Below are 19,935 nucleotides of genomic sequence, written 5' to 3' on the forward strand. Positions count from 1 at the left end.
AAGATGTCACTCTCTTTTAGCTGCTACACCACTTTCCTAAGATCTAAAACACCAACATAGATCTACTGTAGGTTCTAATGAGGACTTTTTAAGATGAGAAATAATGACACCAGATCATGACTTGGTCTGCTGACCTCTTTGGATGAAGTGGCGAAAGACAGGGCTTTTTTTTATGCTGCAGCCTGATGCTACAGAATTGAATATTGATACTCATCCCTAGTATTTACTAATCCCATCCACTTGCATCTGTACACATTTAAACACAACTGGCATAGCAGTGAGAGCAATGCTGGGTTAGTGTCTTGCCTTAGGGATACATCGACATGGGACTGGAGAGGCTGGGGATTTAACCCTTGACCCTCTGTTGAGAGATAAACCAAGTATAGTCACAGTAGCCCTCATAAAGTTTACAAGTAAGCTGTTGTTTAAATTGGTAAAGGATTTAATTTTAGTCAAAGCTATAGCCAACTTTTCTCCTTTATATTTTTTACTTCCCAAAGCCACTGGATTGTTAAGAATGTTTGTTCTAGGTCAGAGAAAGACTGGACCAATCAGCGTTATTTGAGGAGAACACTGTGGTAGAGTTTAGTGAAAGTGACTGCCAGACTGTAAACAATGGCTACCCATGATGGGATTATTGTGAATGCAGCAATAGTGATAGTCTATCATGACCAGAAATATTTCTTTATCAAAAGAAGAAAAAACAACACTGAAAGCTTTTCTAGGTGGAACAGGGGTGCACTTTGTTTTAGTGGGATCTAACTACCTAGTAATTTTACAGAAGTAAGAGTAATCATCTTGTAATTTCCGAAGAAAAATTTTGTAATTACACAGTAATAATTTGGCATTTTACAAGTGATAATATTAAGCAAGTACTTACCTAGTAATGATATATTTATTATCAAGTAATTCATCGTAATATTCCAGCAATTCTCTGGTAACTAGGTAGTATTTTTCCCTAACCCTAACCCTCTAACCCTTAGCCTTAACCCTAACCCTGGTAATACTGAGGCAATTCTCTGATAATAAGATGGTATTTTTCCCTAACCCTAACCTCCTACACCCTAACCTTAACCCTAACCCTCTAATCCTAGCCCTCATAGGTCATTTCTTTCTTTTGGCCCACTAATTTAAAGTGAGTACTTGCTGAATAATTTTCAAGTCATTTTTAGGGTTAGGGTAGGGTTTAAGGTAAAATACCACCCAAGAATCAGAGAAGTGCAACAATTTTAGAATAAATTAACCGATGATACTTGATAAATATGTTGATATTGAGGAAATACTTCCTCAATATCACCATATTTCCTAGTTATTATTTTTAAAATACCAACTTCTTACAATGTAATTACCATCTTACTCTTGAGAAATTACAGGATGATTACCACTTATTACTATAAAATTACTGGGTAATTAGGGACCACTAAAATAAAGTATTGCAGGTGTTTTTTATGAACTCCTGACCAGCTATGGTGAGAGTTCAAACTTTGATTTACCTACTGGTGCCAATGTTAGTGAACAGTGACAATAGCAGCCTGTCGAGCTTGCAAATCCCCTAAAGTATATGTTTTGTTGCTCTAATTGGCCTATATTGATTGTGATAGACAACTCCAAGCAGTCTCCCTCTGAGATTTTCCAATAATATTTCCCCAATTTTCCCTAATTCATTTATTGGCTAATGCACAGACGGATGTGAGTTATATCCAATTCAATGGAAATGTGAAACAGTCTATTTGGTGAGTCAGATTACCAGGTAATCTGATCAGATTACCAGTACTAAAATTGTCTTAAGTCTTCCTAAATTGCCTGTTACTGTCTGCAGCCTCATAATCGGAGACTTTCCCTGTCTAACTGGGGGGTCTGAAGAGGCATGGCATGATGTGTAAATGACTGTGGCAATGGTAAGCAATGACCAAGTGTTTGAGAACTTGTAAGCAGAGTACAGGACTGAGTCACTTCACTTTGGTTAACAATGATGGAACATGTTGCTCATTTAATAATAATAATAATATCTTGAATTTATATAGCGCCTTTCAAGAAACCCAAGGACGCTTTTTCATTTTTCATTCGCTTCATTTGTCATGTTTAACAAACGTCATCACTCCCACCCACTTAATCTTGAATAATTTTTCTGAATATTAACAGCATTGCTCTTATTTTAGTCTAGATGCAGCCAAGTAGAAGAAATTGGCTTTTTGCATTCACAAATGTAGCTCAAACTGAAGATGTGGGGAATTTTTAGGGAGTTTTGTGCATGTGTGAAAACACCAATAGGTGTTGGAATGGATGTCTGAATAGAAAATGGACAGGAGCATCTCTGCCATTCAGCTAACAATCAGTCTTCCATCTAGCTTTTTAACTGTAAGTTATACTGGGGATGCCAGATAGCCAAGTGCATGGCCCAGGTTTGACTCTGAAGCTTCTCATTTCACCATGTCATTCTCCACTCACTTATCCTATGTGTAAAAAGAAAAAAGGAATTAAAAATAAGTTTAAAAAAAAGTTGCAGCAATACTTTGGTTATAGCTCAAAAATGTTAATTAAATTGGCAAACAAGAGCTTCGGCTGTATGCAACCACAACCCTGACTTTGCATAAGTTTTGGTTGTTAAACAACAGTTTTTTTCTTGCCATAACTGCCATACAGTTATGGCAAGTAATGTTAACTACAAAGACCCTTTGCCATAAGGGATCTCTGTAGTTAACATTACAGAAAGTACAATCAAGACCTGCTTTATAGAGTCTCAATAGCCAATTTAATTATCTTTTCCTTTGTGCGTAAAAATGACTCTGTTTTGATTAGCTCCTGTCACTTCTGTTTTGCTATCAAGTGTGAGGACTGTTTTATATTGAAAAGCATCTTGATATTGATATTCTTGATGACTTTCCATTATTTGCCAGCATGTTAAGTCTACAGACTGACTCTCTACATTTGATTTTTCTTTCTCGTACGGCTCACACAGCTCAAACTGTACCTGGATTGGTTTAAATGTATAGTATTAGTCCCTGTAGTCCATTTTAAAGCTCCTTCAGCACAGCAGGAATGAATAATATGAATGACAAGTATCTCATCACGTATCAATTACATTACCGCTGCTGCAAATATACTCCTGACACTGTGGAATTGAAATATCTTTAAGCTGTACAGTACTGCAGCCATTTTCATCACAATTATTCCCCATCCACACGCAATTATACCAAATGCACTGAGCTATATCTTACTAATTGTTGATTCTTCTGACCCCAATTTATTCTAAGTTGCTTTATCTTAATTTTCTGCTTGGTTTCATTTTGTTGATTTGTATATAAATATTCAAGGCGAAGATCATTATCAAAGATGACTTAGTAGAGTGTTGGGAGAGTGCAACGGCTTTACTTGTGGCTTTCTAATTACCGCACGGAGCCAAAGGAGAAGCAGGACTCTGACGCCTTCACTACAAGTGCAATGAGAAGGGCAGCGGTGTGCACACATCATTACACTCAGACAGAAGGCAAATACATTCATCTTTGTGACTAAGGGCGTTTGAGCAGAAGCCTAAATGGCACTCAGAGTAGATGGGTACTGTTAAGGTATGCAGATTTACAAATGAGTGCATCTGAAGTCCTGATGTCTGTGTTAAGTACAGTGGGAGAAGGGTGGTGATGGTGTACGCTGTTCTGATGGGCTCTGCTAAACAATTTATATCCCTTTTGTTAATCTTATTTGACAGGGAAAGTCTTCTGTTGATCAAAACATAACATTCTTGGGGCGTAGGTGGCCTAACGGTAAGGTTGTGCCCAATGTGCAAAAGCTAGTCCTCCAAGCAGGTTGTGCAAGTTTGTATCTATCGGCTCCTTTCCTGCATGTTTTTCCCCACTCTCTATCCTTGAGTTTCTCCACAGTCCACTGAGATAGAGAAAAATGGCAATTCTTTTTAAATCAAGAAGCACCAGTTCTTTCTAAGTCAAAACAGCTGCTTTAGTTCAATCTTCATGCAAAACAAGATGTGCTGAAGAAAGAGGTGGGATAACAACTACAAACTAAGATAATCCAGCTGATTTTGGGTCAAATTCCATTTTTGACAAAAGTTTGCAAACCATCATCTGATGGTTGTAAAAAATGATCCTGCAGATTTTCCTGTGGTGTGAGGTGTGTTAAGTATAATTTACCCTTCAAAATCTGCTTGGAAGATGATTGAGGCCACCCTTATTTGAAATCATCAATATTAAAATGACAACATTTACAAGCAGAAATCCTGCTGTGTAGGGGGGAACAAGGATGGACAAGCATGCAGTTTGTGAAACAAAGTCAGTCGGTGAGCATGCTGAAGGAGGAAGCACAACAAACACAGCCATGGCACTGATAGTAATATTGAAGCATAAAGTTACAGTGCATTCAGAAAGTGTTCACACCCCCAAAACCTGTTTGAAGTTTGCAAAAAAAAAATCCATGTTAAAGCCAAGTGGGCTTTCATGTGTTTTTCACTGAGAACAGGCTTCTGTCTGGCCACTCTGCCAAAAAGCCCATATCAGTGGAGGGCTTCAGTGTTGGTTGTCCTTCTGGACCTTTGTCCCATCTCCACACAGGATCTCTGCAGCTCAGTCAGAGTGACCTTCAGGTTCTTGGTCACCTCTCTTACTAAGGTCTTTCTCCTCTGGCTGCCCATAGGCCAGGCAACCAGCTCTTGGAGGAGTCCTGGTTGTCCCAACCTTCTCCCATTTGATGATTATGGAGGCCACTGTGCTCTTAAGAACCTTCAGTGCAGAAGAAACTTTGAATAGCTTTACCCAGATCTGTGCCTTGCAACAATCCTGTCTGAGGTCTGCAGGCAGTTCCTTTGACCTCATGGCTTGGTTTTAGCTCTGATATGCATTCTTACAAGGGGTGTATGCTTTCCAAATCACGTTTGATCAATTTATTTTACCACAAGTTTTTTTCAGAGTCTGAATATTTATGTCAATGCTATATTTCAGTTTTTAGTTTTTGAAAATTTACAAAAAAATCTAAATTCTGCTTTCACTTTGTCATGATGGGGTACTGAGTGTGGACTAATGAGAATAAAAAGGATTTTTTTTTTACAGTAGTATGAGGCTGCAACTTAACAAAACTGAAAAAAAAGTGAAGGGGGTCTGAATACTTTTGAAATGCACTGTAAATGGAAGTCAGAAATGGATGACTGACTCGTTGAATTTTAGCATCAATACCAGTGTCTTTAACATGTCTTAGAAAATGTCCAGCAATAAACTGACAAAGAGAGGAGTTGAATAACAATTTCTACCAGGGTGGATGTAGCAGGTAGCTAACAGGTAGCTACTTGACCATCAAAAAAGTTGGGTTGACAATGTTTGCAACTCTAATGTTGAATTTTATTGTGCAAAATTTGCAGTTTTTAGTTCTAGACTGTGAAAATATCTGTTAGTGTGTGGTGTGCTGTACTGTTGTTACACAGAGGTTCAGGGCTCGCCATTGTAGACTGAATAGGTTTTAAAAAAATCTGGTGTCTATAAAGCTCTTACATAGTAGCTAATAGGGCAGGATTGAACTCTCTTTCCATTCTACACCAGTGATGAGAATCTAACGGTATTTATACTCTACATTTTTGGGGGAAATTATTCATTGATACACAATATCATGGCATGGCATGGGTGAATAGCCAAAGACATATTTCTCATTCTTTGGGACAATGAAGTTTATCTCATCTTATCTTACACTGCAATGGAAAAAACAAAACTTTTGAATCTGTCGTTATTTTTCATCACGTGTGGGGTTTTGCACACAAGGTTCCAGTTATGTTCTGGAGATGTCAGCTTACTTATCTTCTTATATCAGGATAACAGAGCTGGTTTTCTTAAAATAACAAGATCATTTTCTGGTTATCTAAAAACAAACAACAATAATTGGCCTACTGTGATAAGTCTTGCCATGCTAACGTTTCCTACACTAATGAGGTAAGTGAGCCTGTTTCTTTGGTTATCTATTGTTGTGCAATTTGGGAATATGCGATAAATAAGTCTAGATCTCGAGACAATGACGGGAAATGATTTTTTATCAAAGGAAAACAGAGTAAATTGTACACATGGATGTCTGCTTAGAGCTGCTATACTACATAGAGCATTTTTACAGTGTTAATTCTCAGTCTGAGGTTTTCTAAATGACCTGTTTGTCTGAGTTATCAGATAGACTTCATCCATTTGGATGGAGATTACCTAAGAAAATTTCTCTAGTTAACATTGTGGTAACAGATTTTTCCTAAGCTGTAATGTCCTTGCAGCAGCCTAAGTTTGCTGTGTTTTTAACTTCCATTTTGTAATAAGCCATTTCTCAGACCTAGAGCATTTACATGTATTTATCAAAGGAGTGTTGCTTGGATTTAGACTGAACTTCGATATCCTTCTCGGTTATTCTCAGACACGTAGTGATAGTTAGTGTTCAATAAAGGTTAAAGGAGGTTTTGCTGTATGTTTGGAGTAGATAAGACAAAAACAAGTCTCTTTTTTCAGTTACATTCTGTGTGTGCTGATTTCTTTCTTTAATTGTTGTTTTGACCTCAGATAATAGAGTTCACAAAGCAACTATGTATGGATTTTTATACTGCTCCGTTTAGGCGCCCCCAAGAGGCATCTAAGGGAAAGACACTGAGGATTGGTTTCTTGTTCTCAAACAGACACTTGTAGCATCACGTTACTTTAATTGTGTACTTACTTGAGTGAAATGTAGAACATAGATGGTTGAAACGTGGCTTATAGAGTTAAAAATACCTGTATGTTGGTGAGGAGAGTCTCTATTGATGACAAGCCGTCTGGGAAAAGGAATGGTGAAGGAAAGCCTGGCGGCAGAGCCTGGCCAGCCAATGACAACCTCTCGTAGCTGTCTCTTGCTGTCGGGGTGCACATCGAGTTGTCTTCTGGAAAGAAAATTAACAACATTGAAACAAAAGAATGCTACATGTAAAAATGTGAGAAGTGGTGTGAATCTATTGGGTGGGTCTGACATGCATTGATTATTCAGAATGACTTGATCTGTATTGATCTCAGCAGCCAATCCCTGCTCTCTACTCTTTTAAAAATATAGCTGACTGTCTGATCCCTTTGAGATTCCTCTTTGCTTCTTCCTCCCACAGGCCTGACTGTGGGGTTAAACAAAATCAACCACGACATAAATCCAGCTTCCACCATTTAAAAGATGTCATGTGGATTCCCAAAAAATCAGAAGCAGGCCCGCAGATCGACCCCAGAGGCTTGGGGCTTCCTTTGTGTATGCACGCACGGGTGCCTGTCAAACCGAAGATGACATCATCCTCCATTCATCACCGGCGGAGGGGTAGGGCCCTGCCATCTGCTGTCCAGCCTCTCCGCCGGGCCTCAGAGGAGGAAAGAGGAGCAGAGGAGGGAGGGAGAGAACGCAGGAGGCAGAGCGGCAGACACAGATACAGCCTGGTCAAACTAAAACAGTATGTCACACACTGCCGTTTGTTGCCCCATCAGATCTGACACATGTTTTTGTCCAGCAAGTTTTCATCAAGTCAAGGATTTATAAGTGCAGCCATCTTGCAGGGAGACGGTTTATTAAAAGAGGCCTCGGCAGGAATTCAGCCCCATCAGCTGTTAAACTCAATGAAAATAAAGTTTTATTTGTAATGTGGAACCCCAACTGTGTGGAGCGCAGCACCTCTCTGCTCTCATCCACTATTCATATCTGTTTATGTGGCAGCCTGAATCTTGTACAAACAGCGAGTGGAGCCGAACAGCCCTGCCTCTCTCCCTCCCATCAATATTCACCAACGCCAGCCAAGTGCTGGGAACAGCTGGTCTTACATTAATTAGTTTAAAGTATTTATTTCACCCATCCTCAGAGCAGATTGAGCAAAAACATTGGAGATTATTTCAAGCATCTGCAAATGCCCTGGAAACATCTCAGCGCCAAAAGTCGAGTGCGAGGATTCACAGTTTAGGTTTGTAATTTGGAGCGTTTTTTTCTTTTCGGAGAGGGGGAAGATGGTGAAATATGCACCGCTGGTCCGTGGAGAGAGTAAACAACCTTTCTCCCTTTTCAGATGGAGTTCACTCCTGTTGATTAATTAGAATGGATGGTTGCCTAATGGATTAAAATTTGTTTATAATTTGACTTCATAAAAATAATGAATTGCCTACTTTTAAGAAGCCACTCTGGTGGTAATTTGTTTTGTTCGGTGCAGTCCTGTCTGCGTTTGGAGGTGGGCGTCTGGGTGGAGATGTAAAATGCACTCCTCTTACACAGTGGCACAACATGAAAGTCCCATTTTATCTCAATAAAATAACTAATCAAAGATCAAAAGCATTACAGTTGGCTCCTGCTCAGGTTGATATAGATGTATTGCACGCGTTATATGCTTGCATCACCCACCTCCAATAAAATCACCATAACAACTAGAGACGTTAGTAGACCTCGGGGAAAGGTCTGCTGTTGTAGCTTTGTAATTGATTTGTACTGTAGGCACTTTGTCCCTTATTTAGTGTTGGCATTAATCATAAATCATTGCTTTAACAAACTCCGGCTTCCCACTCAGCAGGCCTCCCCTCCAACACAATGTTGGATCACACAGAATATTTGATGGCTTTGTTGCAGGGGAAACAACCTGTCATGCTCTGGGAAAAGCAAACAGCGTGTTTTGTTCGACAGACTCCAACTACCGTACAGCACCTCCCTGTCAGATAACATTTCCACCAGGAGCTTGTGCATAAAAACCGGCGAAAGAATTGGAAGCTAATAAGTGGCTAATTTAATCAATATAATCAAAAGTGGCTTAATGAAACTCAAATGTAAATTCCATGAACATGATGTAGATCTGTGGTTTCTGTGCGTCTCATGTCATCAACCCCCCCTCCTCCTTCCTCTTTTTTCTGGCTGCAAATGCTGGCATGTGTTTGCATGTTTATTTCTCACCATCGCTCCAGAATCATTGACTTCAACTTAATTACAGCGACAGGCGTTGGAGTGATGGGGGCCGGTGGAATGGAGTACTCTGTTTCCAGGTGATATTTCTCCACTAGCAAGGCTGCCAGCAGCAGCTGTGACAGCCTCTTGTGCTTACCGTACGCTAAAGGTACAGTTAAGGCCCCCCGACTATGAAATACTGCGTGGAAAAACACTCGCGGGTCACCCCTGTCACAAATAACATTTCATGCACAACTGTTTCGGCGGATAATAGGAGCCACAAATAAAAATGGGACGCTGTAAATACAATGCATTCTGAATGAAATGCCATAATTTAAAACAACGCCCCCCCTCCTTCTCCTCCTCCTCTTCCTCTCTCCGTCCTCCTCCTCCACCCTGCTCTCAATAGCTGCAGAGGGAGTCCTTGACAGTGTGCTAGCAATGATGAATCACCTATCCAGTTAATTTTCTCACTCCTCATGTGTTGTGCTGCTAAAACAGGGACCCAGGAATTGACTTGACAAACTATGAATGTAAAAAATATCACTCGGAGGGATCTGGGCTTATCTCCAATTTACATGTTATTAGATTTGTGTTGCGAGCGGCACTTGGACCTCGCAAAGCTGAGGCAAAAAAAGATGGGGCACATGATAACCAGAGATAAAACATGTCTAAAACCCACTTGAAAGCCCTTTGAAATATTTGATGGAAAGTCGCGGGGAAGCTGGAGAGGAAACTGGCCTGATTTAAAATGTGACAGACACACATTGCAATCTGCGGTAAATCTAGAAGAAACCTTGGGAAATTTAGCTGCAATCTCTGGATAAATAGCTGTAATTGACCTTGGGAGTTGAAAATGTGCCATATGTTTCTGGTTCCTGTGTTTGAAACTGGGTCCCTTAGGACATTTCAGCTGAGTCCTCACACGAAAAGCGGGAAGAGAAGAAGATACAGCACACAAAGAGAGAGAGAGAGAAAAGGGAGGAGAAGAATGCCAGGAATGAGAGATAGATGGCTGAAGACAGAAGATGGATGGATGGATAGATAGGTGAGGCCGAGACTGAGGAAGAGGAGGCTGGAATAGAATGTGCAGAGAATGAAAGAGTGACAGAGAGGAAGAGAGATAGCAAAGAGAAAGAGGGGGGGAGTGAGAGAGAGTGAGAGCAGAGGTACATTTGGCCGGCCAGTCAGTGTGATATATTGACAGGTGAAGCCTTTGTCCTTGCAAACCTGTGTTCCTCCCAGCAGGAGAACTGAATGCTAAACCCGGAGGTTGTCAGCACAGCCAAACACAAAGCAAGGAACTGCTTTTCACTGCACAATTACATTTGATTTGACCTGCCAGGGCTGCAGAGAGAGCAGCCTCCTTCAAATGGAGTAGTTATGACCTCTCGGACAGCCATTAGCAGCTAGCGCAGCATTATTCCACCTGCACTTAAAGCGCTGGATTTGGAAAAATCTTGTCAAGGGAAATATCTGTCTTCTGGTACACAGGCGGTGATGCAGAGCTGAGCAGAAAAAAAGTAGCGGCATGCAATTTGAGCACGTTAAAAAAACATGAGCTTATCTTGCAAATGATGTCTGCACTCTGGAGGGTCTTTGAGGCAAAATAAATTCAGCTTTATCTGTAAGATAGTTTCAAACATGTACTTCAGGACATCACAGGCTGATTTTAGTAGCTGTAGATGCTGTTTGATGTCTCTGGTTTTCTGCACATTTGTGAAATAAGATTTTCAAGTGTTTGGAAATGACATCTGGACAGAGAGAAATGTTGATGATTGTACAGAATCCAACTCCTGAAGGCTTTGATTGACTTGTAGACAGTTTTTTTTAAATCCTCAGGAAATTCATCTTGAAATAGCAAAAATGACTTAAGGATATCAAAGCTGAGTCTCATTAGGCATCAACAAATCTGAGTGAGGTACATGTTACAAAACTAAGGTAATTACAGAGCTTGTTTTTCTGTTCAGAGCATTTCAGATTACATTTTGATTGACATATGCCAGACTCCACACAACAATGGTGCCAGTGCCAATCTGCAATGCTTAGTCATTTGTTTAAAAGTCATTTATTCAATGCAAAATTACATTTCTGTAGCATTAACAGGCAGCACATTGTCACAAAACCAAACTTTCTCCTTTAAAACTCAATAGAGCTCAACAGTGTCTGCCTACTCTGGTATTTAAAGTGAATTTCCCCTTTCAAATCCTCAATTCAAATGTCATAAAATTGACAAATCTGTATTTTTTTATTCTGGAACCAAGCCAATAGCTACCAGAGGAGTTGCGAAATGAAGAAAAGTGCAAAGGTACAAGAGTGAAGGAACTGCACATCCAACTGTCACTGGATATACATTGTAATTCCTGTTAATTCAAATAGTGCTTTTCAACCTATTTAGAGGCTCTTGACCTCATCTCTAAAAAAGCAGGGCATGTTTGAAAGGGAACTCGTGCTCTCTCTGTGGTAAAATATAAACTTTGTTGGTAACAACTGGCAGCAGACGTTCATGGTGCTGGTAAACATTTCCATGGCTCCACCAATCAGAGACATCTCAGTGACACTCTAGGATTGTAGGTAATGTAAATCTTTTCTTTGTGATCTTGAATGAAACAGCTATTTCTAGATAGAAGGCTGATGTGGAAATTTGTGGCCTGTACAACAGCAAATATCGTCATTATTTACTATAAATCTACAAGGGGGGGTACCTTAAGGTTTGGTTTGGGACCACTCTGACTATATCAATTAACTTGAACTGAATATTCCCACTGCTTCTTTTTATGTCGATGACAAAGTTATTTATTGTTTTGCATCTTTGCCTGCACAAGCTTTTACAAATCTTCAGAATGCTTTTGATTTCCTCCAAGATCAGCTTTGTCAGCTATAGCTTGTTCTAAATGTAGATAAAACTAAACTCATGTTCGTATCCTAAAGAACAGCGAAAAGAACATTGTCTGAGAAATTTGTTACTAAATACGGTCAAGAAACTGAGTTGAGTTGATATCTAGGGTTCTTACTTTATGAACTAAGCTTGTCTTTCGAAGAGCACATTCACTATGTTGTTAGAAAGCTTAAAGTTTTACTCATTTTTATCACAGAAACAAGTACTGTGTCTCCTTCTATGTCAAAAAGAGACTAGCTGAGTCAGCTTTTTCACCTATCTTTGATGATGCCGATGTTTTGTACATGAATGCCTCAGTCTTCATATGTTGGACGGTGCGTCATGGAGCTCTGAGATTTATCACAAACCTTGGATGTCTTACTTACCAACTTTATATTCTAAAGTCAGCTGGACATTCAAATGTCTTCATTTACTGTATCAACCCATTCTCAGCAAAATTCTGGACTATCTTTCCTCACTTTTAATCTTGAAGGTAGATTTCACAACCTTCAATCATTAAACTTTGCACAATTTAGTGTTATCAAAGTCCAAACTGAATTAAAGAAAGCTTTTTGTTTGTCGCCACCTTTTGCTAGGAATAATGTCCAGATTGATTTTAAAATGCAGAACTTGGTGACTGTATGTTTTGAAACTCCTAATGAAGACTTTTAATTCCAAACTTTCCAAATGTCACTGTTTTACTTGATGATTTACTGTTGTTTCATATTTAAAGTAGTGCTCAGGTGTATTGGTGATTAAAACTGTGGATTGTTGTTTTTGGTCAAGTCTCCCTTGAAAAGAGATCTCTGATCTCAATGGGACTAATCTGCCTAAATAAAGGTTGAATAAAAATAAACAAAATTAATTTCCAGGGATGCACAGATGCATCAGTTTAAATGGGTATCAGCTGATATTAGCCTGGTTTACAAACATCTGTCAAATAATGTGGCATGAACAAATATCAATTACCAGTGTTTATCTGTAGTGTCCAATCAATTTTATGGTGGCATCTACCTGCTAAAAGAAAAGAAGTGAAAAAACTTCTATGGTCAAACATCAGAGAAAATGTTGGTGTAGTGGGAGTATTACCACAAAAGAAGTAATGAAAAAAAAAAAAAAACATCAGTATGGGCACTGGCCCTAATTTTCATAATCCATGCATCTTTAACCATTTCACACTGTTCGGTTTTAGGTTATGACATTATGGCAGTTGAAAAATATGTGGTGGGGAACTTAAATGGGATTTTTATTTTAGAAACCATGTTATTGAGCTCTCGAGCTGTATCTGAGTGAAGATCAAATATTCAAATTGAATGTAAGGAAGGAGCCACAGGCCAGACTTTGACCTGGGCTGCCTGCATAGAAATGCACTGAAAAATGCACTTTTTTTATTTAATTCATTTCATTTTACGCTGGTCAAATGATGCTCCCTGAATTAGTCAAGCAGCAAGCTTTACAGAAAGAACATAATCTCTGTATAGATGGATACATTTAAGATGTATTTTGAATACAATGAAACTTGTTCAGAAGCAATCAATCAATAGTCGCATGAATCTGAATAAGAGGGTGCAACAAAGGAGGAGGCTGGGGTGGAGGAGATGAAGCTCTACCAGCAGCAGCAGTGCTGCATGAACTAACCCTAAGCTTCATATAAAAAAGGAATGATCCCTTTTTATTTCTATTTCAGGGCATAGATTCTACATACTGACTCTTACACCCAAGATCAGAGAAGTTTACAGGAACTTGAATAAAAATGTTTCTTATTTGAATTTAAAGTGATCCCAAGCACATTTGTTCTGCTTACTAAGTTCTTTATGACTCCACGAATCACAAAGTAATAAAACTATTGTGGATTATTGTTTCCAGTGGTTTTGAAGTTAGGTAACTTACAGGAAACACTGTGAGCCTGTGTCTGACGATCAAAGACAAATTCCCTCAGAATAACTATCTCTGACATATGTTGTGCATGTGTGAGTGTTCGTTTCTGAAAACACTGTGAAAAAAGAGGAAAACACACACAGACGAATGCAAACAAAGACACGCACACACTCATTACGCACACGCACTGAACACACACTAATGTGCCCTCATCACATTTAAGCTAATTTCCTTTTCATCACGGAGAGAGGAAAATGAGTGTTTGCCCCATCCCTGCTGGGGGACAAAGTCAAGAGCCCCGGTCGGTTTGGGCTAGATTAACAGGTAACATTTGGCTCCCACTCTCTTATCACAGCATGAAAATCAAACCGCGTGTTTTCCTCTATCGCTCTCTCCTTCTCCCCTCCCTAATGTTCCCTTCACTTAGAGATGAAATCGCTTGCTGCACAAACCCATTTGCAGAGAGGAGAGAAGGTGAGCGGGATAATCAGGCTGGCCACTGGGCCGTGTTTCCTAAATGCTCTCCAAAACATTACTGTGCACAGGCATAAAATTAGCGCCGGGACCTTAAAATGTTGACATTTAGCATGACTTTTTGGAGAGTGACACCCTCATATTTTCTTGTAGGATATCATTAAATTTCAACTGCCCTATGGCTGTGCCTTTCCATTAATAACCAATTCAGTGTGTCACTTCTCCCTCTCTGTGCCTGCCTCTCTTGCCACCTTTTTAAAGTAATGAGTCCATTGCTTTGCCTTAATAAATTGAATCGTATTCTCAAGGCCGTATGAAGATAGAGCCACAGATGGACAGGCTGCACGGAGGAAATAACCATAAATCCTTTACTGTCAGGGAGGCGGTGTGAGGTGACAAAAGGAGACAATCGCGATGCTCAATTGGGATCACAGCGAGACTACAAAAGACACAGTGAAAGGTTGATTCTCTCTGTTAAACCTGGCATTCCTATTATGAATGGAGAGCCTTTAAAGGGCTTTTAATGCAGTATAAATTTCATAGACTAAAAACATAACTAAATATGTTCATTGTCAACCTTTTTTCATGAAGAAGACTGTAATAATGACTAATGAATCAAAAATAGATCTTTGATGATAAAAACTGTAACAAAGTAACTCTCATTTTTGCCAAGAAGACTGAATAAGACTGGAATGTTAGTGCTGGACTGTTGGACACTCAAAATCCATGATTTATCCACTGTATGATCCGTCAAAATACAAGCAGGGGTAAGTAAACAGGAGGAGTTTGTGTTTGCTTCTACATGTGCGTTCCTGTGTGAAGCAGTGTGACAGAGAGAGCACAAGCTGTTAGGTAAGTTGAATCTGTAGCTCCTCTGTGAATGCCACGGGTATTTGCATCAAGTTAAACCAAAATGTGGTACCTGCTTGACAAACCTCAGCTCTGCCTGCTGCAGGTAGAACATTCAGACTCATAATATTGAAACCAGATGGTAAAAATTAATTTGCGAAGTAAATAAAGGTGACATGCTACATTATGATGCATTTTGGGCTGGCTCAGTAAAATGATTAGGTGAAGGTAAATAATCTTCAAGAAAACAATATTCAGGTTTGAAAAGATGGTTGAATAAGACGGTTGTTATTTGGAGGAAAGGTGCTCTTGCTTTCTCAGCAATCTAAAATATATACAAGTTCTGCACAGCAAAAACTGCAGTGTTGAATTCTAAGTGTTAAATATTTCATTTTAACACTCAGAGTGTAATTTTTAACTCCATTCAGACTAAGTGGCCCTCAGTGTTGGAGTTATTTGACAGTGTTAATGCATGAGTGTCAACTGATCCAAGCCCCACCTACTGCAATTTCAATTCTGGGGGCCAGAGTTTTCCCATCATGCCTTTGTGCAGGGTGTTTAGATGTGTTTCAGATGTTTTAGATGTATTTAGATGTTTTGTTGTGTTTAGATGTTGCCTGTTGTACAGGGATCACTGCTGGGATTCAACTGCACGTTTCTTGAATTATCTTGAGTTCCTAAGTGTTTGATGTTTAACATTTTTGCACCATGAGTGTAGTTGTCCGCTAGGTTGGTTACTCCCTGACTGTGGTAATTGCTTTCTCAAAATAATGGTGCAAGCTGTTAACTAAGGACATGTTCCAGCTCTGCGTCTGCCTCATTACTCCATGATTGCCATAAAATACCTCACATTGCTTCAGTTGCACAATATGAGGTGGCGATCATTGGTATCAGGTATACCTGATTTTCAATACACAGTTTATTTTCAACTTGCATTTCTTCTTTTTTTTATTAATAGATAATATTATACACCCACTGGAGTTAATTGTAATACACTCATTAGTGTTATCACATCAGAGTTGAGTGTAGTCTGGTATAGTTAATTTTTTTAACACAGACACTAGAGTACTATCAACACTACTCGGTGTTCACCATTGTACATGTTTAACACCATACAATGTTGGAGTAACACTGGTTTAGTGTAAAAAAAGTAACACTTTGAATAGTGTTAAATGAACACTCAAAAGTGTGGACACATATAAACACTTTTCTAGTGTTAGATTTAACACTCTCAGTGTTAATCTAACAGTGGCGATTTTATTGTGTGTTAAAGCTCTGCGATTCCTTCTCGCCCGGTGACATCTAGGACAGGCTCCAGTCCCCCTTGACCCCAAATAGGATAAGCGGTGTAGAAAATGGATGGATGAATGGAAGTTCTGTTAAAAAAACACTGTCTGATCTTTCCACAACATAACAGAACTCATCAGTGTGGTTCCAGAGGTAAAATTCACATTCCTTTTCAAATAGGGTATTTGACTATAAGCCAAACTGTAAGAAAACCCATGTTAGACATGAGCTACCTGAGTGTATATGTATTATGTAGAAGACAACTTTTGGCTATTGATGATATCACATGCCACAGTATGAAACCCTATAAATGCAAACTTTGTTATATGATCATATTTGAATATCATAAGGCATAATAATAAGGGCATTAAGTTTTTTAATTGTATGTGGCACTTAGATGGCCTAGTGGTTAGGTTGCACCCCATGTACAAGAGCCACCCAGGTTCAAGTCCAGCCTGTGGCTCCCTTCATGCTTGTCTCTCCCCCACTTCCTCATCCCTGTTACCGAATCTATCCACTGTCCCCCTCTATGAATAAAGGCATTTAATGGCCCAAAAAATATATCTTTAACTAATATTTTTTAATTAATTGTATTTATAGCATAACCCTTTGGCTCAGCAACATCTGTGTCTTCTTTGCAGATACAGTAATGTAAAATAAGTCCAAAACCGCCCCTTGATGTCTCATTTGACTTTAAAATCTCTTAGACAGCACAGAGGACAATTCAAAAGCTATCAGACATTTGCCATATTACTGTTCCCTTATTCCCCTTAAAGTCCATACCAAGTTCTTTTTGTTCTGTGGTGAAGTTCATGTCATAATGTTTAATCTACACAAAATTTCTTATTGGCTTTCAAAAATAAAAGCAGGCCTTTATCCCTAGTTCAAAACAGAGAAAAACGAAGAAAAAAAAAAGATTAAAATGTAAAATACTGGAGTCTCAAAATGCAACAAAAGAGGATATGAATTGCAATGAGTTATAGACATTCAGAGAGTATTCACAATCACAATTGTTTGACAGTCCTAATATAAAACTTGGCATTTGAAATATAAACACTAAAGTAAAGATAAATGTGGAAATAAGTACTGCACACAGTTTGAACATTTGAAAAGCTCTTGTTAACAATAAAGGGAATAGCAATGGAGATTGGGATATGCAGTTTCTTTACACAGACAAAAAATATGTACATTTTTGTAATTTTGCCCTTTTTCTGTTTTTGAATGCCTTTACTGCACTGAATGAAAAGGTTTATAGTCCTGAGCATCTGAATAGTTAGTAAGCTTGGTTCCTGGATTAAAAATGTTGACATAAGTGGCAGATTCAAATGGAGAAATCTAATCGAGAACCAGAGCAGCTAAATAAAATGAATCAGAGCTGTAGAAAAAGTAGGCATACAACACCTAGCTCTTAAAAAAAGTATTAATACTATCAACAGAGACAAGGTTTAGGAATACCAATGATAGAATCGTTATCTTTAAAAATAAATGAATCCATACCTGCAGTGGAAGTCCTAAAACACATTAAAAGTCTTTTATTCAAGAAAAGTTGGTATTTTCATCAGTTTGAGTTAAATAAAGGTATTGATAGTGCAATTTGTCATTAACTTTTTATTCATTGTCTAAATAAAATGATTAAAATTTGATCAAAGAGATTTTTGACTAAAACATAGGGACCTTTTATCGACTAAAACATGACTAAAATGTTTTTGAGTTTGTGTCGATTAAATCTGAACCAAAGGAATGAAAATGACAAAAATGTGACTAAAATGAATGAACATTTTAATCTAAAGACTAAGTCTTAAAAAGCTGCAAACACTGTCACTGTTTCAATGTAGAGAAAACAAATGCTGAATGATTAAATCAAAAGAATGACTCTACTGACAGATTTGCATTACATTGTGCTCTGTACATTATGCATAGCACTAAAACAAAGGAGAGAATTACATCTACAAATAGTGCTCTTTGAGCATAGATTGCAATACTAGAGCAACAACAATTCACATTGATTTCATCATTTGTTTAACTGTTAGCTGGAGAGAGAAAAACAAGAGTGAGAGAGAGAAAGGGAGGGGAGGAGAAATGGAAACAGAGAAAAAGAGAGCAAGAGGCAGGGGAGCAGAATCCGTGTTGACTTCCATTCAGGAGGAAGATATCTTGTCTTTTTATGCGGCCCATGTCATATTTATTGCATAAAGGTCAGAGTGTTCATTTGTTCAAAGTCAGCGTTTTCCCTCTCTCCTCTCCTCCATGTAATAAATGCAGGGGCTATGTCATTATCGGACCTCTGAGGATTACAGGCTTGGCTGACTGTGATGACTGCATAAAAGCATACAGGACTTTTGTTTCTGCCAGCGCACACCTTCAAATGAGCTCTTAAAGGGAAACAGTAGCGGAGACAAAATGGCATTTTGTAGAGAGGCAATGGCGGTTAAAGCGGTGGAAACCGAACGGGGGCGAGGTGAGTAAAGGTGAGAGATTTTCAGCGCTGAATCTGTGACATTAAATAAAACTCAAGTTGGAGGAGCAGAAAATAAACTCGGGAGAGAAAATTACAGGCGGGTGAGACTTGAATAGATTTCTGTAATTCGCCTATCGACTTTGAGCCCAAACTGTCAGGGAGACAATATTAGAGGAAGGACATTATAGTGAGGCACTTTGAAGGTGTTTAGATTGTCTTTGCATATTGACCTCCGCTGACCGGGTCCATTTATTGACAGAAGAATCCCAGAGATTAAATTGGCCTAAACTATTGATCGAGCATTTTGCCTGAATCATTCCTATTTCAGAGGGGGATCATTGGTACTGTATACCCCACTAATCTCTCTGACCCACTAATCATCAAGCCATTTATTTCTCCCTCTTTGTTTAGTGCTCCTTTGTTTAGCTTTTATTAATTCATTAGAGCAACTTCTCATGCAGCTTAACTTAGACAGTGACTGGGGAGTCCTGTTTCCACCCGATAGCAATGTGCATTCCAGTTAAATATGCCACCAGAATATGCACCCAACATCACAATACACATGCCAATTACATATTGATAATTAAGCATTCAAACAAACAAACAGAGAGGAAATCCCCCGTAATCACCAGGTTTTAATGGAACAAGTATTAGCTTGGTGTGGTTGGCCAGATAGCCTGCTGCTTGATCAGTGCTGTGCTGGGTTTGGGAGGGGAAAGGAGGAGAAGGAGGGGGGTGTTAGTAGACACATTGGTGTCATTGCCTGGCATTGCAATCCTACAGGGAGAGGCGGTGCTGTTCTGTTGCTGCTGAACGAGCGTCGACGCTGCCTGGCACTAATCCAGACTGGATATACTGAGCTGCTTTTAAACGAAGATGAAAGAACAAAAGAGGAAACGGGAAATGTAAACTTTAGAAAGGCCAGGCTTAGGAGCACTAGCAAGTGCTCAGAAAAACGGATGCAAATCCATTAGCAGTCCTGGTTTCACAGTTATAAAAATACTTAAGGGGTTTTAATAGGAGCAACGTGTTAAATGTGTGGAAATCTGTTTTGATAACATTATTCATAACACTGGCTTTGCGCTGTGTGAATTAATAACACTTCATTTACAGACGGAAGAAAGCTGGCATGGTATTTCCAGTTAAAGAGATTAATTTTTAAACACCTAATTGACAGGCTGGGGTTAGGCAGGATAAGCAACAGACTATAAGGCTGCAGCTG

General features: G+C 39.0%; 1 protein-coding gene across 8 annotated transcripts in view; it reads right to left on the reverse strand.

Annotated features, from left to right (window-relative positions):
* Nucleotides 1–19,935, reverse strand: part of dachd (dachshund d) — a 226,498-nt gene that overhangs the window by 12,155 nt on the left and 194,408 nt on the right. For all 8 annotated transcript variants that reach the window (XM_041806707.1, XM_041806705.1, XM_041806710.1 and 5 more), the window contains exon 11: nt 6,735–6,880. In XM_041806707.1, the coding sequence (XP_041662641.1) occupies nt 6,735–6,880 (146 nt within the window). The remainder of the gene's footprint in view (nt 1–6,734; nt 6,881–19,935) is intronic.

Source organism: Cheilinus undulatus, linkage group 15 (genome assembly GCF_018320785.1).
Source record: "Cheilinus undulatus linkage group 15, ASM1832078v1, whole genome shotgun sequence".
NCBI classification, from domain to species: Eukaryota; Metazoa; Chordata; class Actinopteri; order Labriformes; family Labridae; genus Cheilinus; species Cheilinus undulatus.